Source organism: Dipodomys spectabilis, unplaced genomic scaffold, assembly GCF_019054845.1.
Source record: "Dipodomys spectabilis isolate Male_0828 unplaced genomic scaffold, ASM1905484v1 ptg000009l, whole genome shotgun sequence".
Classification (NCBI taxonomy): Eukaryota; Metazoa; Chordata; class Mammalia; order Rodentia; family Heteromyidae; genus Dipodomys; species Dipodomys spectabilis.
This window is the reverse complement of record NW_024870686.1, coordinates 16,483,347-16,507,151: the sequence shown is the minus strand read 5'-3', so window position 1 is coordinate 16,507,151 and position 23,805 is coordinate 16,483,347. Positions and strand designations below refer to the sequence as shown.

Sequence of the window (23,805 nt, the reverse complement as noted above, 5' to 3'; positions counted from 1 at the left end):
TGGAATGGCATGATTGTATGTGTTTATTAACCATTTCTTTATCTTCTTTAGAGAAATACCTATTCATGTCCCTTTTTTTGGGGGGGGAGGAGGTTTTGGGGGTTGAACTCTGGGCCTGAGCACTGTCCTTCAGCTCTTCAGCTCAAGGCTAGCACTCTACCACTTGAGCTACAGCTCCACTTCCGGTTTTCTGGTGGTTTATTGGAGATAAGAGTTTCACGGACTTTCCTGTCCAGGCTGGCTTTGAACCGCAGTCCTCAGATCTCAACTTCCTGAGTAGCTAGGATTAAAGGCATGAGCCACTGGCGCCTAGCTTGTCCTTTTTGTTTGCTGTCGAATTTTAGAAGTTCCCTGTATGTTCTGACTATAAAACTTTACCAAATATTTTATTTGTAAATGTTTGATCCTAGTTTGCAGTTTGCCTTTTTGCTTTATTGTTAGTGCTCTTTGATGTACAGAAGTTTTGAATTTTGATGAAATACACTTTGTTCATTTTTCTTTTGTTGTCCATGTCTCTGGGGATCATACTATTAAATTATAGCCAAAACTCATGTTGTGAAGCTTTCCCCCTGTGTTTTCTTCTAAGATTTTTAATTTTTATAGTTCTGTTTTTTTCAAAAAGATTTTTGTCAGTGATGTACAGAGGAGTTACAGTTACATAAGTAAGGTAATAAGTACATTTCTTGTCAAATATGTTACCCCTTCCCTCATTTTTCTCCTGCTTTCCCTCCGCCCCACCCTCCTCACCCCTAAGTTGTGCAGATAATTCCCAACATAGTGTCTTGTGTATATTGCTATTGCATTGGTTCTTTGTCTCACCATTCTGTTGTTCCCTTTACCTTCACTCATTCAAATAAACTTACAATACCACGGTACCAAAATCAAATACAGTGACAACAGGATATACCATAGGGGGAAGAACATACAAAAGAAACAAAAAATCACTTGAAAAAAATCATATTAAGTAAAATAAGCCAGACCCAAAGAAACATATGTCCCAGGGTTTTCCTTATTTGAAATAATTATTATACATCTAGGATGATCTTAGCAGATGTGTGCAGAATAGCTGAATATGACCATGTAAAATGATGCTAAGTGAAATGAACTCCAAGACAGGGACACAAGAGGTTTTTCTTTGTTGTTGTTTTTAATGTACTATGTGATTTTTCTGTTTTCTGTTATATGTTCTTCCCCCTATGGTATATCCCCTGATGTTACTGTATCTGATAGGTTTTTAATTCATTTTGAATTAATTGTAGTGGTAAGGTCCCAACTTCTTTCCGTTGCCTGTGGAGATAGATGCCTTGCACAGTTTGTTGAAAACATTTTTCTTTCCACATTAAGTGGTCATGTTATCCTTGTAGGTAAATGGACTCTGTTCTCCTCCTCCTCCTCTTTTTTTTTTTTTTTTTTTGAGTTCAAGTCCAAGGGCTTGAACTCAGGGCCTGGACAATGTCCCTGAGCTTCTTTTTGCTCAAGGCTAGAACTCTACCATTTGAGCTGGCTTTTTCTGTTTCTGAGGTCCTGAGGAATAAAACTCGAGGCTTCATGCATGTTAGATGAGCACTCTACCACTAAGCCACATTCCCAGCCCCCTCCTCCTCTTTCTCTTCTTTTTTAATTTCCTCTTCTTCTCCATCATTATTTTCTTCTTCTTCTTCTTTGTTGTTGTTGTTGGTACTAGGGATTGAATTTAGGGTCTAATGCTTGTTAGACTAGCATTCTCCCATTTGAGCTATACTCCTGGCCTTTTTTTTTTTTTTTTGAGCTTTAATTATTTTTCAGATAAGGTCTGTTTGTCAAAGGCTATCTTCTTCAACCATGATCCTTCTACTATGACCTCCTGCATAACTGGAATCATAGGTATGCATTATCACACCTGGCTCCTTTGTTGAGATGGAACCTCAGTAACATTATGCCCAAACTGGCATGGCATGGTGATCCTCTCAGTCTCTACTTCTCTGCTAGTCAGGATTACAGGCATGAGCCATCCTGCTCAGCCTGTCCTAAGTCTTTACCCAAGTCTGTAATGTTTTTTTTTTTTTTTTTGGGTCCGGTCATGGGCCTGAACTCTGGGCCTGGGCGCTGTCCCTCAGCTCTTCAGCTCAAGGCTAGCGCTCTACCACTTGAGCCATAGCACCACTTCCGGCTTTTTTCTTTTTGTTTATGTGGTGCTGAGGGATCGAACCCAGGGCCTCCTGCATGCAAGGCAAGCGCTCTACCACTGAGCCACCTTCCCAGCCCCCCAAGTCTGTAATGTTTTGAGTAATGAAGTTTTCTAAAAGTTTTGAAGTCAGGAAGCATAAGTCCATCAACTTTTGGGGGGCTGTTTTGTGTCCCCTGAGATTCTACATGAAGTTTAGGGTGAATGTTTCTATTTCTACTAAATATGTTATTAAAATTATGGTAGTGCTTACATTGAACCTATCGGTTGCTCTGGTTAGTACTGATACCTTAAAAATATTATATCTTTATGAACTTGGAATGCCTTATGAAGATTTGTCATTTTTAATTTCTTTTATCAATGTTTTGTAGCTTTCTTTATAGGAACATTTCATTTCCTTGGTTAATTCCTATGTATTTTATTCTTTTTGGTGCTACTATAAATGGAATTTTTAAAATAACATTTGTGGATTGCTCATTGTTAGCTTATAGAAACAACTGGCTTGTGTATGACAAGTTGCATAGCTTTTAAAATGTTTCCATAAACACCAGGATGTTTTTCTTGTGGCAGATTGTTTCCAAGTTGAAGGATGAAATACTTTTAATAGAGAAAGAACGCACAGATCTTCAGCTGCACATGGCAAGAACAGACTGGTGGTGTGAGAACCTTGGCATGTGGAAAGCCTCCATTACCAGTGGAGAGGTAGGCTTTGCTGCTTTTCCACTTACTCCCTAAGTTTTGCTTTGCTTTGCTTTGCTTTGCTTTGCTTTGCCTTGCCTTGCCTTGCCTTGCCTTGCCCTGCCTTGCCCTTCCCTTCCCTTCCCTTCCCTTTCCCTTTCCCTTTCCCTTTCCCTTCCCTTCCCTTTCCCTTTCCCTTCCCTTTCCCTTTCCCTTTCCCTTTTCCTTCCCTTCCCTTCCCTTCCCTTTCCCTTTCCCTTTCCCTTTCCCTTCCCTTTCCTTTCCTTTCTTTCCTTTCCTTCCTCCTTTCTTCTTTCTTTGTCTCTCACACTTTCTTTCTCACTTCTTTTTTCCTTCCTCATGCTCTCTTTCTCTCACACTTTTTCTCTTTCTCCTTTCCTCCCTTCTTCCCTTCCTCCCTTTCTCTCATTCTCTTTCTTTTTTCTTCCCTCTTCTTCCCTCCTTCCCTCTCTTTCTTTTTTCTTTTTTTCTCTTTCTCTTTCTTTCTGTCTTTGTCTCTCCCTCTTTTCGTTCCTTTCCTTTCCTTTTCTTTTCTTTTGTCTTTCATGCTGGTCCTGGGGCTTGAATGCTGTCCCTGAGTGCTCTCCCTGAGCTTTTGTGCTCACTTGAGTCACAACTCCACTTCTGGCTAATTGGACAGGTGAGTTTCTTGGCAGGTTTTGAAAAGTGATCCTCAAATCTCACCATTCTGAATAAGTAGGGTTATAGTCATGAGCCACCTGTGCTTGGAAATTTGACTTTATAAGACAAGATTTTGTCCACATTCTTATAGATCATATTTGCCCATTGCCTTCCCCTCTGTTTCACTCTGGTTTGTCCATGATTAGAAGGTATCCCTGGAAGCATAGCTTGGAATGATCTCACCCACCTCAAACAGAAAATTGTCCTGTTCACTGGAAAATTATCAGCAACATTGGTAGGAGACTATTTAAGATCCCTGAGATACTTATTTATTTTTTTATTGATGATTGAAATAAATGGAAAATATTTTTTGAAATGTGAAAATAAAAAACTAAAAGTTTAGATACGTCTGTTCCATTCTGCTGCTGTGACTTCAGTAACTTAAATCTCAGAAGTTTAAAGATCTTTAATAATGAATTTTTTTCCTTTTTACTGTCTAAATGTTCTTCAAGGACTGTGGGATACTAATTTGCAGACTATGCTTGATCCCTTTTCATTTGTCTATAAAACATTGCAGGTTGGAGTAAAGATGCTTCTAAGCTTTGACTGTACATTGTTATTCTTGCTAGTTCCTCCCTCCCACCTATCAGTGAAGTGGAAAGTGAAAGATGAAAGTCACATCATTCACATTATGCTCACATAGCAAGATCCCGAGCAAGATGGTATTAGTGATATGTTTCATCACTATTTGAAAGGCTTATTGTTGTTCGTCTCTTTCATTTTCTCAGTGGCTTGGCACTCTTTATAATTTATAATCTTAATTTCACATCTAGATAGCAAAACAGGATATATTCTCTGGGAACTGTTGTGGAAGAATTTATAGTATGTGAATGTTTAATCAAGTACTTATTGGCACTTACTAGTACTCCCATTAAGCTATATTGCAGTATTGCACACATTTTTTGAGGTAAGTTAGGGAGCAGTAGAACAGGGAAAACTGTTTTCAACCTTAGATATCATATAGAAAATATAATAATTGATAACTTTGGATGGAACTACTATTTTAGTATAGATAGGAATGTGCTAAACTCAGAGATATGTGTCAGACGGTCATAGAAGAGGACTGTGGGAGGAGCCACTCAGTTTTACTTAGAGCTGCCTGTGACATTTCTCAATATGTTGAAATCATCTTACAAAGGCAGACATGGAAGGTGGGAGGGAAGCAGTAGAAACATCTACAAAGAACTTTGCCCTAGAAATCAGGTTTTTATTCAAAAGTTTGCTGAAAAGATAAAGGAAATAGATAGGAGTGAGAGAGGTCAGCTGACCTCAAGCATTCACAGATCACTCCAAATAGGAAGTATGTGGACGTTTTTGTTTATTTTGAGGTAGACTCCTGACTTTTCATCCTAGCCAAACCTTGTACTATATATGTGGTTCCAGGAAACTGACCCTGTCAGTGACTTTACTTCTCCATCCACACAGAGGGATAGTATTTTTCCCTCACAAAGAATAATGGAGTGCTCATTCAACCTTACATGGCTTTCCTGCGGACGGCTCTCTAGTTTTATGGTACAAATTGAAGCTCAGATCAGTGCATTTTCTGTTTTCTTTTTCTTACTTGTTGAAGTGTGTGATGTCTAAGTTGAGAAGTAAACAAGTTATGTTTCTCTATAAAATTTCATGAGGTAAAGTTATGTTCATGGCAAAAAAAATTTTTTTCCTGAGGAATTTTGGAGGCTAGGTATGGTAGTAACATGCCAGTAATTCTCACACTTCAGAGGTTTACAAGTTCAAGGATAGCATATGCTATGTAGCAAGACCCTGTTTCAAAAAAAGAGAAATCATGGTTTTTGAATCCTGAAGTAAAGCTTAGGAAGCCCTCAGACAGAAGGTTAAGTCTCTTGTATTAACTTTCTTTTGCTATGTAACATATCATGGCATTCATTTATCAGCTCATAGTTGTAAAGACAAAAAAATTCAGCATAAGACTGTATTCTGTGCTCATTGGATCACATGACTGAAAACCAAGGTATTGGCCCAACCTAGCTCTTGTCTGGAAGACTGGGGAAGAAACTTGTCCAAACTTTTTTTAGGTTATTGGCAGAATTTATTTTCTTGTGATTGTAGATCTAACGACTCTGGCTTCTTCATGGCTTCTTTCTTGGACTTCCAATCTTTCTGACTTTATTTTCTGTTATTTGCCAGACAAACTTCTTCACTTAAAAAATTAGATCCACGGGGCTGGGAAGGTGGCTCAGTGGTAGAGCGCTTGCCTTGCATGCCTGAGGCCCTGGGTTCGATTCCTCAGCACTACATAAGCAAAAAGAAAAAAGCTGGAAGTGGCGCTGTGGCTCAAGTGGTAGAGCGCTAGCCTTGAGCTGAAAGGCTGAGGGACAGTGCCTAGGCCCAGAGTTCAGGCCCCACTACTGGACCTCCCCCCCCCAAAAAAAAATTAGATCCACCCAAGGAATGTCTCTGTTTTAAAGTATAAAACCCTCCACATTCATAATCCTGGAGTTACTCATGGAAGGCATACGAGGAAGAGGAAAATGTTGGAGAATTTCAAATCTTCATTCCACATTCATTTACCTTGTCTTTGTTGTTGATTTTGATTTCTTCTCAAGGTTACAGAAGAGAATGGTGAGCAGATGCCTTGTTACTTTGTCACAGTGAGCTTACAAGAAGTCGGAGGAGTTGAAACTAAGAATTGGACTGTCCCAAGAAGACTCAGTGAATTTCAGAATTTACACCGGAAGCTTAGTGAGGTATGGATGCATATGAACACAGAGCCTAAAGTTGCTGAGCACCAACAGATCCCAGAGGCTACAACAGGATTTATTCTCATTTTTTTATGTTGGTATTAGAGCTTGAACTCATGAGTTGGGTACTGTGCTTTTTTGCTTTTCTGCTCAAGGCTGGCACTCTATCACTTGAACCACAGCTCCATTTCTGGCTTTTTGGTGGTTATTTGGAGGAGTCTCACAGACTTTTCCGGCCTATGTGAATCCCTATCATCATATCTCAGCCATCTGGGTAGCTGGGATTACAGGAGTGAGCCACGGGTACCTGGTTTATTGCAGGCTCTATGAATTAGGATACTGGTTAATCTTTTTCCTTGCTGCTGATACTGACATGGTGACATTTTCAGCCTGACATTTTAAGGTTACTCATAGATCAAACCACCTAGTTTAGATAAATTCTTCGGGACTATTGTCTGATTTCATTAAAAATTACCACAAAAGCCCAGAGATGAGATCCCAGGGATTATCTAGGGCAAGTGGTTTTGAACCTGCCTATTGTGACCCTTTAATGGGTAATGAATGCAATTATGACTTGCAGCAATAGAAATAGAATAGAATTTGTTGTATTTTTGTTATTGTTGTTGTTTTTTCTATCAGTCCTGGGGCTTGAACTCAGGGCCTGGGCACTGTCCCTGAGCTTCTTTTGCTCAAGGCTAGCACTCTACCACTTGAGCCACAGCACCACTTTTTTTTCCCTTTTGTTTATGTGGTACTGAGGAATTGAACCCAGGGTTTCATGCATGCTCCCATTATGTTGGATTTTTATCACATACATTGAAGGACACAGAAAAGTTCTTGTTCTCAACCTTGAATGCCAAGTGTGCTGTTAATTTGTTTTGTGACCTGAGATTTGCACTGGACCTTTTGGATTTCTTTTTCCTCATCAGTTAGCTGCAGATATTCATAGTCCCTAAGAAAATAGTTCTTATTAAGAGAAGAAATATATACAAAGCATGTAGAAAAATATATGGCACATAACCAGACGTGGTGGCTCATCTTGTAATTCTAGCTATTTGGGAAAAAGAAATGACAGTGCATGGCCAGCCTCAGGCCCTCCCCCCAAAAAACAACAACAACAACAACAACAAATGCCTTCTTGAGAAGCTATCTCAAACAGTGGTTGGACATAGAGGTGTAAGCTTGTCATTCTTAGCAACCTGGGAAAGCACAAATAGGAGGATTACAGTCCAGACATGTCTGGGCATAGAGCAAGAGCAAGATCCTATCTTGAAAATAACCAGTGCAAAGTAACCTACACACACACACACACACACACACACACACACACACACACACTCACATATAATACACACATCCATAGTTTGCAGTACATCCCTGCTATCGATTTTAGTTAACAATGTTTGAAAGCCACTCATTGAGGTCAATTTTATTTATTTGATAGATGAGGGAAAGTAATTCCAGAACTTAATTGATTTATAGGATGTATATACAGTAGACTAATCAGGAGTACAATCTAAGTCATCTCACTTTCACATTTCCTGATGAACTGCATCTAACTCTCTTTCTGTTGAATATAATTACCCTTTAGTCCAGTAATAAAAAGCTTTTCAATCACTTCCACTTTTATTTATGTCCATTCTTCTCTTGCTCAGAATAAACTAATACTGCCAGAGTCCTGTGGTCAACTCTCAGACTCCTTTTTGGACAATATTACTCCTTCCTTTGTTCTTTCCCAGTTTTTCCCTGCCATCTCCACCCCAAGCCATATAGTTCATTTTCAACATAGTTTCTACAAAGTACTATTGTTACATTTGTTTAGTCTATGTTCCTCCATTTTTGTCATTGACTTCTGCACGCTATACCTACTTTAAAAGCATACTATTGTTTCTCATCCTATGGTCATTCCATAGAATAGAAAACAAAATATTTATTTCAAGGTAAGAGTAAATTCTTCCCCAGGTTGTTAAGTAAAATTGACAGTACAGAAACCTGCATTGTTTACTGCATGACAAATCACTAAAGTTTAGTGTAGTTTCTAATAAATATAGAAAGGAAAAATAAGTTGGGGATGATTTTGAAATAAAACATAATTGAAAAGTGAAGTGTATTTAGGATATAAATACCCTGAAGCATTAGAAGAAGAAACAAACCTTTTACTGTTCTGTGACTATCCTTTTGCCTCATTAGCATCTTTCCTATCTGTGGCCTGATGGCTGGGCTCTTTTCTTACCCTTGCTATTTCTGATTATGTCTGTCTTCCTACTATGAGAACATCTCCTGTTGACAGCTGTAATTGGAAGCACCTTTTGGGACCCTGGAGATTTTAATCTTGCCTTCCAAATGTCACTGCCTGTTTCATTTCTCTAAAATTTCATATGGCTGGTCTTAAGGATAAAATAACAGCAAATTTCTAGCACAGTGTCTGATCGAACGTAAGATTTTTGTCTATGAAAAGTAACATTGGGGCTGGGAAGGTGGCTCAGTGGTAGAGTGCTTGCCTTGTATGCTTGAGGCCCTGGGTTTGATTCCTCAGCACCACATAAGCAAAAAGAAAAAAGCCAGAAGTGGCGCTGTGGCTCAAGTGGTAGAGTGCTAGCCTTGAGCTGAAGAGCTGAGGGACAGCGCCCAGGCCCAGAGTTCAAGCCCAACGACCGGACCTCCCCCCACCAAAAAAAGAAAAGTAACATTGTCAATAATTATATCACTGATACATTATTTATGTTAATTTTCATGACAGTAATAAAGCTGAAGACGAGGTTTTCTTTTCATTTGTTTCTATTAGTGTTGATAACTGTTTTCAAAGTATTAAAAATACAACTTGTATTTATTTATTTTCCTGGTACTGGGACTGGAACTAGGGGTTTCAAGCTCTTGCTTGGTTTTCTGTTTGTGGCTGGTTAATTGGAGATAATTTTGCAGACATTTTTACCTGGGCTGGATGTGAACCATAACCTTAGATTTCAGCCTCCTTAAAGCTATGATTACAAATGTGGGCCACTAGTCTGCAGCAAAATACACTTCTAAGAGAAAACTTCTGTGACCTGTACTTAACATATATAGCATTGTCAGCATGACCTTATGATTTCTTAGTTTCTAGGAATTTGTAGGTCTGTGGATGATATGTCCATCAAATTTAGCTTAAATGGGTAGATTTTAGCAGGGTATGGTGATCCACATCAGTATCCCTGTACTCGGAAGGCTGAGGCAGGAGGATCATGAATTTGAGTCCAGCTTGGACTGCATAGCAAAACTGTCTCAACGAAAGCAGAAAAAAAATCAGAGTCTTAAATAGCAGAGAAATTCAAAACGAAGATACTGGTTTGTTCTGATTATTACTGTAAAACATGTTTTAAGACTGAAGTGTATTTTCAAAGCACTAACATTTATTTTTTTTTCCCCCTCTCAGTGTGTCCCTTCTTTAAAAAAAGTCCAGTTGCCTTCTCTTAGCAAGCTGCCTTTCAAATCTGTAGATCACAAGTTTCTGGAAAAGTCAAAGAATCAGTTAAATAAGTTTTTACAGGTAAGCAACTGAAAGGTTTTGGCTATGAGAGGAAACAGTTTGATATTTGGAGTTAAACAGCCCCATCCTAAGAGCCAACTAGTTTTCTTTTTGTTTTTACAAGACATGCTAAACTTGTTATCACTAGTGGCATACAGTTTTCTCCCCATCACTGCCAGTACCACCACCAAAGATAACTAACTAGCTGCCGTGGATCTTAATGAACAGCCACCAGTGGGTGATAGTTTCCATTGGTTATTCACTCATAAATTCTGTCTTATCAAAGTGCACACAGCATCTTACTGTCATGTATAAACATGTTATGTTTATGTATAAGAAAAGGCTTATACATAAACTTGATTTATTTTCTGGTTCCCTCTTTCCTAGGCCAGATAAATATGTACAAATCTCAAGGAGATTTTCAGTTCACAGGTCAATGAAAACAGTTATACAATTATATAAACAAACAATGTTTGGAAAGTGGTGGGATACAGTGGAATGATACAGTGAAAATGAATGGTACGTGGGTCCACCCTGTCATAACTCTCAGCAGGCATACAAAGTCTGAATGCAATTATAAGAATTTTTAGTGATATCTATGAATTTGCAAAACTCTTAAGTTGCTCAAACACAAATGAGGAAATTGTCTTTCAAGGCAATAGCTCCTTATATCTGTGAGTCAGGAGCAAGGTAAGAACCATTTGTGGCACCAAGCAGAACTGAGTAGAGGGAGTTCTGTTCTCTGCATGGGATTCTCCCATGCAGAATGACTAGCACAGAGTGACTTACCCCAGACAGGAACATTTGCCACTAAAATTACTGAAAATAATCACATACAGTTTATTGCAGAGAAAAAGGGAAACAGTTTTTAAGTTCAGAATTTGACACGTCCACTTTTATCTTGTTTGCCATGCTTGTAGTGGCTCCCACCAGCTCAGAATTTCCTGTGTAGCAGTAATCAATGCATCAATCCTCCTTTTCCCACAGAATTTACTTTCAGATGAACGACTGTGTCAGAGCGAAGCACTTTATGCCTTTTTGAGCCCTTCTCCTGACTACCTCAAGGTTATTGATGTGCAGGGGAAAAAAAACTCCTTTTCATTATCCTCATTTTTGGAAAAACTTCCTCGTGACTTTTTCTCCCATCAGGAGGTGAGTGGTCAAAAGGTTTTACCTCTCTTGTAGAATATTCATCTACAAAAGTCTGTTTGAAGTAACATACTGCTTGAAATATTGCTACTAATGCAAAGCAAATGCATCCATTTTCTGTAATGTTTTGCTCTCGTATTTTGGATCATCTTCTTGTTACCCCTTGTAAGTCAGCTGGAAAAATGAAGATACAGGACCATCACTGTAGAGGAGTTGGCTGTGTTGAAAGTTCAGGGGAGAAAGTTCAGGTTCTATTTATGAGATAATAGTCATTGGATTGTAGACAATTGGCAGGTTTCTGTGCTATTTTCCTAATACATAAGGAAAGGCTTTATGCCAGGCTGGGAGTTTCAATTTCATTTTAAGAAGTGGAGAACATGGATTATTTTGAAGCAAGATGACCTGGCAGCAATATATATGGCCAAAGAAATGTCTAAAGAGAGAGAGGCTGTATTCATTTTCTTCTTTCTTTTTTTTTTTTATGGAGGGGGGGTCTTGTTGTGGGGCCTGAATTCTGGGCCTGGGCACTGTCCCTCAGCTCTTCAGCTCAAGGCTAGCACTCTACCACTTGAGCCACAGCGCCACTTCTGACTTTTTTCTTTTTGCTTATGTGGTGCTGAGGAATCTAACCCAGGGCCTCAGGCATGCAAGGCAGGCGCTCTACCACTGAGTCACCTTCCTAGCCGAGGCTGTATTCATTTCAATCTCATATTCTGACCTGGATGTCTTGATCCATAGGTAAAAAGTTGCAGAAAACCTGTCCAGAATTTGGCTTTTCCTTAGTCTTTTGCCAAATAGCTCTGCTCTTTACCAGGGTTGGCTTAATGAGCTTGCAAAGAGGGACTGAACACTGAAAGGAATATGTTGCTTTGCTATGTTCTTTGTCAGGAGTTATCTGTTCACCATAGACAAGCCCACATCTCTGACTAAGTCTGTGTATAAATCAACTTCTCCCACCCAACTCCTTCCCACAGCCTTCCATTGAGGCTCTATGGCTTACCTCTATTGCCTCCCTTTCGTACCACCCCTTGGGAAATGCATGTGGCTCAGTCACTCTGTGAAGTGATTCGTAGATATTAGCTATTGTTGGACTTCAGTGATGCTGCTTCTGAGAATTCTCAGTCCTTTACTCTTATTATCTGATGTTTCCAGAGGCCTGTCATAGCCCACTGTCTGATCCTATGACTTTTACCTCTATGCAGACATAATTGAACATCCTCAGGTCTTCCACTGCCTGTTGTTTGGGCCTTCATGACAGCACGTCATCTTGTTCTATAGATATAGCTCTGTGTGCCGGGCACCGGTGGCTCATACCTGTAATCCTAGCTACTCAGGGGACTGAGATCTGAGGGTTGCGGTTCAAAGCCAGCTTGGGCAGGAAAGTCCACAAGACTCTTATCTCCAATAAACCACTCAGAAAACTGGAAGTGGTGTTATAGCTAAAATGGTAGAGTGCTTGCCTTGAGCTGAAGAGTTGAGGGATAGTGCTCAGGCCCAGAGTTCAAGCCCTACGACCGACAAAAAGAAAAAGAAAGAAATAGCTCTGTATGCGTGTATGTGTGTGTGTGTGTGTGTGTATGTGTGTGTGTGTGTGTGTGTGTGTGTGTATCACTGCTAAAAGTTTATATTCTCCATTGCATTCATGTGTACTGACTTGGTATGTGGCCCATAATAATCTTAGAGCTGAAACTTGATGATGTGCAGAACAGGAAATGAGCCTACATAGTGAAAGCTTGAGGAGAGCTTCAAAAATAATTGTAAGTGGGAAGGTGGCTCAGTGGTAGAGTGATTGCCCTTCATACATGAGGCCCTGGGTTCGATTCCTCAACACCACATAAACAGAAAAAGTTGGAAGTGGCACTATGGCTCAAGTGGTTGAGCGTTAGCCTTGAGCTGAAGAGCTCAGGGAGAGCGCCCAGACCTAGAGTTCAGGCCCCAAGACCGACAAAAAAACCAAACAAAACAAAAAGTCTATGACTTTAAAATACACATATTTAGATTAAAAAAGAGTAGTTTATGAACTCAAAATCATTTGTGTGAAAAGCTTAATACTTTTCTATAATTTTTAGAAAAGTGTCCTATCTACTAATTGAAATTTTAGTCCAGGGGTAGAGAGTATTTTTTTTTATTAGCTTGTTTTATTAAACTTTGAATGAGGCTTTAAGAATAAAACATTTTCTTCAGAAAAAGCACTTTGTCTTCCACATTGAAAAAGGATGGATCTCTGCATAAACGTTGAGGAATTATGTAAGGCTAAAATAAGAGCAACTACTTTATATTTGAAGAAGGAAAACAGCTATGATTTCCATGGATAAGTGACCTGTATCCTATTACTTGTCATATCCCCAGGAAGAGATAGAGGAAGACAGTGACCTGTCAGATTATGGTGATGATGTGGATGGGAAGAAAGACTCCTTGGCTGAACCATGTTTCATGCTGATTGGAGAGATTTTTGAACTTCGAGGAAGTAAGCTTGTTATTTTTGTTATTGTTTAATAGTATTGCCTGGGTAAGTGAGGCTCAGTTAATTTTGCTTTATTCCTAAAATTCATCAGATATGTATTTATGTTCATGCATTCATTCATTTAGCAAATAGTCTGAAGGACCAACCAGATGATGAAGGTATTCTTTGAGCTTCATGTTAGTGCTGAAGACACTTAAGATAGACAGCAACTCTGTATTCCCAAGTTTGATCCTGATTTGTTCCTATAGTATCTTCTCAATACAAAAGGATAAAATGCAGTTCATTTCTTTTATGGGATCCAACATACAAAAGGTATTTTGTATGTTGCTAACAGAGGGAGAATCTTCTTGTTTAAAGGTATAGTTTTGTTGCCAGGATAGCATTATGGCCAGGGATGGTAGAAAAGCCTTTATCCCATTTTTCATTCTCATTCCTATAGTGCAGTGATTCTTGGTAGAGGGAGGTGGGTGACACTGAAAAACATGCTACAATGCTCACTATAGCACCTAGCTAGCCACAGTGACAGTGCTGGGCTGAGAAATCCTGCCCTAGAGATTCCTAAAAAAACATTCACAAGCTTGGGATCAAAATACTCTTTTCTTAAGAGTTACATGAGTGCCTGCCCCAGAACGGTGTTTTGGTGAAAGGTAAACTACATGCCTTAGTCTTGAGTCCTGAATAGAACTTAGTACTCTCTGCTCACCTGTTCACAGCTCTGGAACACTCACACTTATAAGACCTGTCTAATTGGTCATGCCTGGAGATTCAGTACTACCTGGAGATACGGCATGTGCCTACATACCTTCTAACCACTTAGAAGAGGAAGCAAAGGAAAAGAGCAAGAGTATATGAGACACATTGATGTCACCCACTAATAAAATGTTAACCTATGATTATCCTGGCTTCCCCTACTCAGTCAAGCATCCTTGTCTCTTGAGGGGAAATATGGTAGGCAAAGAGTGGTCTTACATAGAAAATGAAGCTGAGTATCTTTCACACTTATAAATCCCCTAACATGTAACTTAGATATGTAAAAATTATTACCAGAAGAAAAAGTGCTAATATAATCCTAAACATATCTTCTATGTATTTTAATCTTCAGTGTCTTTTACAGTGCACCTGATCTTGAGTGGGTGATCAATAAAATGTATACATCAATAAGATGGCTACATTGATAAGTAAACAGATGAGAATTTCAAGTGCCAGAATTAACAAACTTTGTTCATTGAACCTTTTCATCAAAGCCAAAACTAAGAAAATACATAATTTCAATCATCATCACTTTGGATATATATGTTTTATAAAATACTTTGTAGGGAAACAAAAATTGATATGGATTTTTCTTTCTATAAATTAGCATTGAAAGAATCCAAAAGCATAATTGACATTAAGCAATCAATGTATTGCATTCTGCACTGAAGGCAGATATATATATATATATGTATATATATGGAAGTTCATTTTAGCATAATTTCATAATTTTAGCACAATTTCAATAATGAAAGTTAGAACTAAGATAAACTTAAACTTTAGGAGTGGGAAATAGTTATTTTAGAAGTATCCATGTGGTAGAATATCATACAAATATTAAAGATTCTTTCATTTGAAAAATCTGTGACATTTCCATATTTGGACTTTGAAAGCTATATACACTATTAATTTAATGTAAGAAGAGAAACAGAGTTTTCCACCTAAGATTTGTGTCTTCCTCAAAGAAAGCTGGCCCCTGAAATCATGAATTCTCCCAGTGTCCCTTGTGCTGTTAAACATGAAGGATGCACTATTCTAGCCTTGGCTGGCGTGCCCCTTTCCATAAATACTGAGAGATTAAGAGACCTGGTAGATGTGCCAGAGCCAGGCAGCAGCCAGAATAGAGCTCAAAATTATGTCCTCACAGTGTGCATGTCTTCCATGGAATGCCTGTTCAGAAGCATGTTTGATTCTCCAGGGACATTTCAAAGGGGAATAAATAGAACATCCTTTATAATGAGATGTGATATATTTGCCATCAGCAAAATCTTCATGCTGCTGCAGCTGCTTCTGTGGCTTTGAACAAATGAGAAAGGAGGAATGGGCCTATTTTGTGAGGGAGGGATCCTGAAGGCATGGAAAAATTGGAGCAGGAGGATATCAGTGATAAGAGAGTATTTGTAATAAAATGAGTTGGGGTTCTGCTCAAGGTCAGTATATAAAAATGACTCAGGAGCAGCATTTTGTTTTATTTTGTACCTGCTTAGCTGTCAGTCTCCTAGAAGTTGCTTTTGTCCTCAGGCCCTCTGTGTATGAGCTACTTTCTTGTCCCAGAAAGGCAGAAAAGTTATCATAACGGACATGCTAATCCAGCCTAAAAGAGGGCCTAAAATAAACATGTCTACATACTTGACAGTATTCCAGCAAATTTCGTCTTAAGAGTTCAAGGCAGTTTTGAGGCATGGATCTGATTCTAAGGATTGACTGTTAATTTGGAGGATTAATAGTAGGTTAACTGGGCATTTAAATCAAGGTATATTGTAATTATAAGCTGCTTTCTTAAAGGTAACTCTTTTGTTCAACCACTTAAAAATAATTTTTTTAAAATTAGAAATGACTTTGGATATCTTTATCTAGTAATAGATCTATTCTTTGTCGATGTTTTTTTTTTTAATTGTTATTATAAAGGTGAAATAAAGGGAGGTTACAGTTATGTTCTTGACCTTTATTTCTGTGGCTGGTCCAATGAAAATTTCTTTGTGAATTTGCTCCTTTTAGGTTTTGTTGATGAATGCATGAGGCTTGAATTTTTGTCTCGATTATAGCCAAGTCTGAATTTCTCTTTTCCTCAAATGTTACTAGCTAAGCATTTCAGGAGCTGGAGATAAATTTTATGAAATCATAGCTTTTTTTACCTTTTGTAGTTTATGTTCATATTATGGACCTACAAAATGTATCCTCTTATCAATAATAAAAATTGGAATCTGTAGAGCCCCTCTCACACAGAAGACCCTCAGGGGGGAAAAATAAAGCCCATGTTAATCTCATCCTTTTCCAGATGAAAAATCTGAGGTTCTGACAAATGTCTGACTACCTGCTTTAGAAAGTGGTGTTGGAGATTGTGGAATTCAGATCCCATTCACAATTCTGGCTGAGGATTTCCTTTCTTACCCTAAATACATAAAACGTAAAAGTACATAATGTTCTACAGGCTACTATTCAAATGGGAACAGTTAGACATGCCATTTTACAATATTCGACAATATTTGTCTACAATATTTGACTATAGATGTTTCTCATTCAGAATTGTGCGTTAGAAAATTGGGTTCAGCAAGCCAGACAGAAATCTAAATTTAGAACTCTACTGTCTGCTAGTGGGAAACAGGCATGTTGTCAGTAGCTTCGGGACATAGAAAGTGAAGTATTATTTTCACATGCTAGCACAGCTGTTCTGTAGACCCTGGACTGGAAGTTGGGTTGGGGGGTGCCCTCTTAGATTTCATCTCATCAGTTGCTTAGTAATAAAATGAAAACTTGGTCTGAGGAATTTTCCTGAGCAGAACTGTGTCTATTAAAACCCAAATTCTGTAAAAAGCAAATTTTAATTGATGTCAGGACCCAGACTGAATTAAGTGATAAGATTTATGTTTTGTACAGCTATAAAATCTGCATAATTGTGCTATTCTGTGATAAATTTTTTCTCTGATTTACATTTCAGTGTTTAAGTGGGTGAGAAGAACATTAATTGCTCTTGTTCAGGTCACATTTGGAAGAACCATCAACAAGTAAGTTAAACAAAATCAGTGTTTGAATACATGACAATCAAATACTTTAGGAATAATAGCCAATGATTCTCTTATTTTACTATATAAAATTTATAAATTATATAGGAATTATAAAGAAAATGTGGTGTTCTTTTATATTAATTTACAAATAGATTATATTTTCCTTGTGGTCATAACCAAATTTCTAAGATTGAAAAAAAAAGTTGTATATGTAACTTGAGGGCAGGAAGAGGAAGAGGAAAGTAGGGAAAGCGAAAGAAGGGGTGACACTTTCCATAAGAGAAATAACACTAGAATTATAATGAAAATAGTTTCAGTTGTCCATCAGAGGATTGTTTAGTTGCCTTGGTATTTTGTTTTACCATAAAAATAGTATGTTTAACTTATTTCCACCTTAGGCAAACTTCAGTATTGATGGGCCTTAGTAGAAAATTTCCAAAATGGCCTTCTTTTCCTCAGTGTTGCTTATTTGTTTTTCTTGTCAGTTTCAGAAAATCAGGAATACATTTCTTGTTCCTTTTTATGATATTGACTTCTACTTGTAAAATGAGCAGCTGTGGTTTATGAGTGATGAAGTTACTTTGCTTGTTGTTTTCATGGAAATGGAGAGAAGGTTTAGAGAATTTTTAGTCTTTTCATTATCAGGTGGAGAGTTTTGGAGCACCTGGTACTTTGTTATTTTTGCCTTTAGCAGATGATGATATAACATTAAGCAGCATAGGCCTTTGGTCTGGAATAATTAGAGTCTCACATACCTTCCTACAGGTTTTGGCTGATAGAATCTATTTAGATAATAACTTCTGGAAAGTAAGAGTTACCTGATTTTAAATCAGAGAGTGAAATTCTGTCCTTTGACTTCTTGGGAGTACCATGGTTAACTCAAAGCAAAGACTACAGAGGGAACCATGATGTTGCTTTGATATGGCTTTTTCTTAAAAGATAATTAAGAAGGCAGGTCAGGGTTGAGAAGTTGGCTCAGTGGTACAGTGCTTGCCTCGCATGCATGAGGCCCTGGGTTTGATTCCTCAGCACCAAATATGCAGAAAAAAGCCAGAAGTAGCTCTGTGGCTCAAGTGGTAGGGCGCTAGCCTTGAGCTGGAGCTGAGGGACAGTGCCCAGGTCCAGAGGTCAGCCCCCATGACTGACCAAAAAAAGAAAGCAGGTCAGCAGGTGTTCTCTTAAATTCAAAATCCTTGGGGCAGCACAGCTATCAAAAAACTCAGCTATCGGGCTGGGAAGGTGGCTCAGTGGTAGAGCGCTTGCCTTGCATGCATGAGGCCCTGGGTTTGATTCCTCAGCACCACATAAGCAGAAAAAAAAAAAAAAGCCGGAAGTGGCGCTGTGGCTCAAGTGGTCAAGTGCTAGCCTTGACCTGAAGAGCTGAGGGACAATGCCCAGGCCCAGAGTTCAGGCCTCACGACCGGATCCAAAAAAAAAAAACCCAAAACTCAGCTATCAACTCTATGTACCCAAAACAGCCATAAACAGTAATATACTCCGGGTGGCATTCAATAAAATTTAATTATATAAAAAAGCACAGAAATTCCACTAAACTAATAGAATGGCTCTATTTGGTCTAGGCTTGAATTGTAGAGTTCTAAGCAACATAAAGAAGTATCGTAGGAAACAATATTAGAACAGAATTAATATTACAGCTTGACTCAGTAGAGTTTAAATACTCATTCAAAAGTGACTGATAAGATGTGCAAAGTACTAGGTTTGAAATACTGGTTTTGGAGCCATTTCTGAAACTCTTACAATTATCGTATTTAAAAGTTTGGTTGGAAGTCAGATTCTTTAAAGAATTTTTTATTATTATAAATTTATTATAAAAATTTGAAGCTTTAGGTCTTTCTGGCATTAACAGTCTAAATTCTTTTCTCATTTTGAACAGAAAGGCTTCCTCCTTCCAAATTCATTTCTGTTTACTTGTCTTTTGGTAGTGGAACTGATTAAAATTTGACCAACTAATAGGATTGTATGAAAGACTTTAGTAACTAGATAAAATCCATTTATGCATAACTGCAAGTAAAATACTTGCCAATTTTCATTCCCATGAATATTTGAAATTGTCTAGCTAGTACTACACTAGCCAGGCATAAAAATTCACATGACTCCCTTCTCAACCCATAACTGGGCACAGGAGTACACATCTCTTTTCTTAGCTACATGGGAGGCTCAAATCAGAGGATGGTGATTCCAGACCAGCCTGGGCACAGGAAAGTTTGCAAGACTCCATTTCAACAGAAGAAACTAGAGAAGTGGCACACTCCTGTCATCCCAGCCATGATGGGAAGCCTAAAATAGGTAGATTATAGTCTAGGTGTGTACTCAAGACAGTAAGTAAGATCCTATTTGAAAGAAAGCAGTGTAGAAAATGCCTGGAAGTGTAACCCAAGGGATAGATTGCCTAGAAAATATGTCACCTGAGTTCAAACCCCAAAAAGGAAGAAGTGGATTTATATTTCAGGTTATAATGCTTCATAGATAAATTAATTAGGGCAGTTACAAGCTTAAACAAATCAGTCTCTTGGTTCTTGTCATACAGACTGGAACTTCAGGGCAAATGTTTAGAGAGGCTGGTGCCAATGAAAACATGAACCACGAAAATGAGAAAAAGGCTTTTATAGCCAGAGTTGGAAAATTCCATTTCTAGTTGTATTTATCAAACATTTCGATCAGGTTGCATCTTCACCTACCCTTGAATGCATACCTTTTCAAAACAGAGTACACACTTTTTGAAAAACCTCATCTAAGCAAAATTTTTCCTCTTACAAGACAAATCCGGGACACAGTGAACTGGATTTTCAGTGAGCAAATGTTGGTTTACTACATCGGTGTTTTCCGGGATGCTTTTTGGCCAAATGGGAAATTGGCAGCACCATCTGCAATTAGAAGTGATGCAGGAAGTCAGGAAACAAAACAGAAGGCGCAGCAAAAGCTACTTGAAAACATTCCAGGTGAGGCTGGCTGGCTACCAGGGGATGCAGCGATAAGAAGGAAATGGCAGCACTGTGAAAATATTTTCATTTCTGTCTCTCAGGAAACATTATTTACAATTTTAAACATCAGGCTTTTCTGTTAAAGCCATTTCTTACTAAGAAGTTATACTGAGAATCTTAAGAATGTATACAGAAATGTGCTAATAATAAATGTGCTTTAGAGATCAGGCTACTGTGCAATGCAAAATGCATACATTTTGTAAACTAGTAATAGCAATAGTAATTGTTTTTTATAAAAACCTTATGTTGAAAATTTCTAAATGGACATTATTTTAAACATTTGCAAGAACTGACCACTCACACTTTTACCACGTTAGTACTAACTGGTGCTTTTTTGAACTATATATGTATCTGAAGACATCTCCCACTGAATGCACACTGCATTTTGTCAGTAGCCACTTTAGACACAATCTTGATGGTTTTCAGTGCTGGGTATGTGGCTTAGTGATAGAATTCACTTTTCAACAATGCACCAAAAAACAGAAGTGTTAATTTTACAGATACACTTCAAAGCCTTGTTGGACAGCAGAATGCCCGTCATGGTATAATAAAAATATTCAAGGCACTTCAAGAAAGAAGAGCTAACAAGCATCTATTATATGTGAGTAAATCAAAGCCTATCAGATAATTATTTCTTGAATTTTATGTTTCTGTTCAAATATGGGTAAATGTTAATCCTTTTATTTATTTTGCTAGTCCTAGGCTTGAACTTATGCCCTGGGCATTGTCCCTGAGCCTCTTTGTGCTCAAGGCTAACAGTGCTACTTCTAGCTCTTTCTGAGTAGTTTTTGTTGGGGATAAGAGTCTCATGGACTTTTTTGCCAGGGCTGGCTTTAAACTGCCATCCTCAGATCTCAGCCTCCTGAGTAGCTAGGATTATAGGCATGAGCCATTGGTGCCTGTCCCCTATATTCTTAATTACTGTGACAATGTTGTATCTATTTTCCTTGCCTCATTTTTTTTGTCTGTTCTTTAATTAGAAAAAAACAAAATACCACAGTGTGTACAGCACGATCATCTTCATATCTCCTCTTTCTACTCTGATGCAAATTTCCAATGATTGCTTAGTTTTAGCTTATAACATATTCTGTTTGCCATTCATCTTTATTTCTTCTTTTTTGTGCTGACACTGGGGCTTAAACTCAAGGTCTCACTCTCACTTGACTTTTTTATTCAAGGCTAGCACTCTCTTACCACTTGAGCTCCACCTCCACTTCCTCTCAGTCATCTGATTAGAGTTACCAATATTAAATAGTATGGATGGCATGACAGTGGTTAGGCTATGAAATAAACTGAGTTTATATAGGTTCAGTTCCTTTTAAGAGTCCCTTGTGTACTAAGAGTAATTTTGGAACTAAAATTGGACTTTGATCTTAGACATAGAGGATCTTTGAGCAAACTCTTGGAAGAACCCTCATCCTTCTTTTTCTTCTTTCTTGGTACAGGTGCTGATGGAGCTGCTGCTAATTGAACTGTGTCCTGAGCTAAGAACTCACTTAGATCAATTCAAGGCTGGTCAAGTCTGAGACTGCACAATTCAGCCACCAGAGAAATGTCTGTGTAATAATAGACATGAAACATTTTCCTCTTTTCCACAGAGGGCCTGACTGAGAACCATAGCAATTTTTATTTTTATTTTAGATCCTCCCTCTAATTTCATGTAAAACAAGCAGAATTGAGGGGCGGGGAGGGAGACTAGATACTATAGTAGGCCACAACAAAATTGTTTATTGATTTTATTTAAATACTATAAATACTTTAAAGTTCAACATGCTGGTTGCAATACAAATGTTAATAGGTGATAAGAATCTAGGACATATTTTAAATATTTATGGAAATCAGTTTTGTTTTAAAATGAAGAACTATGAATATTGTACAGTTAATTTCCTCACTGAGGATTCTAGACATTCCTGTGTTATTTCATGTGTATGAGAAACATTGTTGTGCAATGCTTTGTGTAAAGTTACTGTGAAAATTTTATTGTCTTTATTTTTACCAAAGATTTACCATAGTTTGAAGCATTTGAAGCAATAAAATATAAAAATGAATTATAGTGCTCAATATTAAAGATGTTTATATCTCAAAAAGAGAAGTTGAAATAATTCAAGCAATTCAAAATATTTTTTATTATCTGTAGGTAGTTGTACAGAGGTGTTGCCATTTAACAAAGCAGTGTCACCTTTTTAAAATTCCCACTCATCCCTCCCCTAGCTACCCCTTTCATCATTCATTTTAATTTTATAGGATTATACATTGAATTATTGACTGTATTCTTCCCCTCTTCTCTCTTCAATTTATCCATCCCTTTCCCACCCCACCCCTCTCAAGTACTTGATTTGATTTCTGCTCTGGCCATAAGTAAAATGCAAATCAAAACAACATTGAAATTCCACCATTATGAAGAAAATAATAACATATGTTGATGAGGATGCAGCCAAAATAGAACCCTATTTTATCACTGTTGGTGCAGATGTAAACTTGTTCAACCACAATATGGAGGTTCCTCAAAAAATGAAACATAAGAGTACTCTATGATCCATCATTTCCATTCTTGGTCATTTATCTTAAAGATTATAAACCAGGATACAGGAAAGCCACCAGCACAACCATGTTCTTTACAGCACTGTTCGCCATAACCAAGCTTATGGAATGAGCTCAGATGCTCCTCAACCGACAAATGGATCAAGAAAATGTGATATACAAACACAATAGAATTTTATTCATTCATTAGAAATAACGATGTACCATTTGTAAAGAAATGGGAAGACGGAAAAATTATCTTAAGTGAAGTAAGTCAGGCTCAGAGAAACAAAGGATGCCTGTTTTCCCTTATATGTGGAAGCAAGAATTAGCTTATAAACTTATAATACATTGGGTTGTATGCAAGTATATACAAATATATTGAAATATGGTAGATTCAAGGGAGAACTCAGTGTGATTCTTTACAAAAGGCAAAGTTCATCAAAATATTGAGTTCTTTGTAGAAAACACAGTCCACTAAAGAACTTCTGCAAGAAGATACTTCTTTGTTCAGGCATACATATATGAAATACATGTGTTTTATTGTATGAAAAGAGCCAAATTAGTGCTAAAATGAGGTGAACTGAACCTTGCAGGAAGGTCAGGAAAATAGGGGAGGGATGTTACTTCAGAGACTTTGTAGACTTGATTATGTCATTAAGTCTTACTTTTGAGGGGCATTGGTGAGGCCCAGAATACAGAAGTTTTGTTTTTGACAGTGGGGCCATGGACAAGTCACTTAATCAGTTTACTGGGGCTTTACCATTTCCTGAGCAGTGATATAACTTCACTAGCTCCCAAAAGTAGTGAAAACAGAACAATTAAAATTTAAAATTTATTTGATATAAAAGAAAATTACTGACTATATTCAAGTGGTATATAGCTTATTGATAGCTCATACTTGATAAATTTTTGATAAATTCTGAATTAGTATTAAAAACTAGTACACCAAATTTCATCTTTGAGATTCTTCTAGTGACTTTTTGATCCTTTTTCAAACCAAGATATTTGAGACTTCAGAAAAACCCAAGGTTGGTTATTTTGTATTGTCCCTTCAAAGTGATATTGAAAATACTACTTAAAATGCATTTAGTGTAGCTAAAAAATTTGAAGGTGCCAAGCCTAAAATACTTACCATAACAGTTACTGGAAATGTCTGTCTTCTGC

General features: G+C 37.8%; 1 protein-coding gene across 2 annotated transcripts in view; it reads left to right on the top strand.

The window, feature by feature from the left end:
- The window catches only part of Snx25 (sorting nexin 25), a 92,669-nt gene extending 70,503 nt beyond the window's left edge, over nt 1–22,166 (top strand). The window contains exons 11-19 of one of the 2 annotated variants that reach the window (XM_042700064.1): nt 2,735–2,866; nt 6,112–6,252; nt 9,656–9,769; nt 10,736–10,900; nt 13,247–13,364; nt 17,050–17,116; nt 19,895–20,076; nt 20,619–20,719; nt 21,564–22,166. In XM_042700064.1, coding sequence (XP_042555998.1) covers nt 2,735–2,866; nt 6,112–6,252; nt 9,656–9,769; nt 10,736–10,900; nt 13,247–13,364; nt 17,050–17,116; nt 19,895–20,076; nt 20,619–20,719; nt 21,564–21,644 — 1,101 coding nt within the window. In that variant the 3' untranslated portion in view covers nt 21,645–22,166. Of the gene's footprint in view, nt 1–2,734; nt 2,867–6,111; nt 6,253–9,655; nt 9,770–10,735; nt 10,901–13,246; nt 13,365–17,049; nt 17,117–19,894; nt 20,077–20,159; nt 20,562–20,618; nt 20,720–21,563 lie in introns of those variants that run through there. The other variant, XM_042700067.1, reaches the window with a different exon arrangement.
- The last annotated feature ends 1,639 nt before the right edge of the window (nt 22,167–23,805 follow it).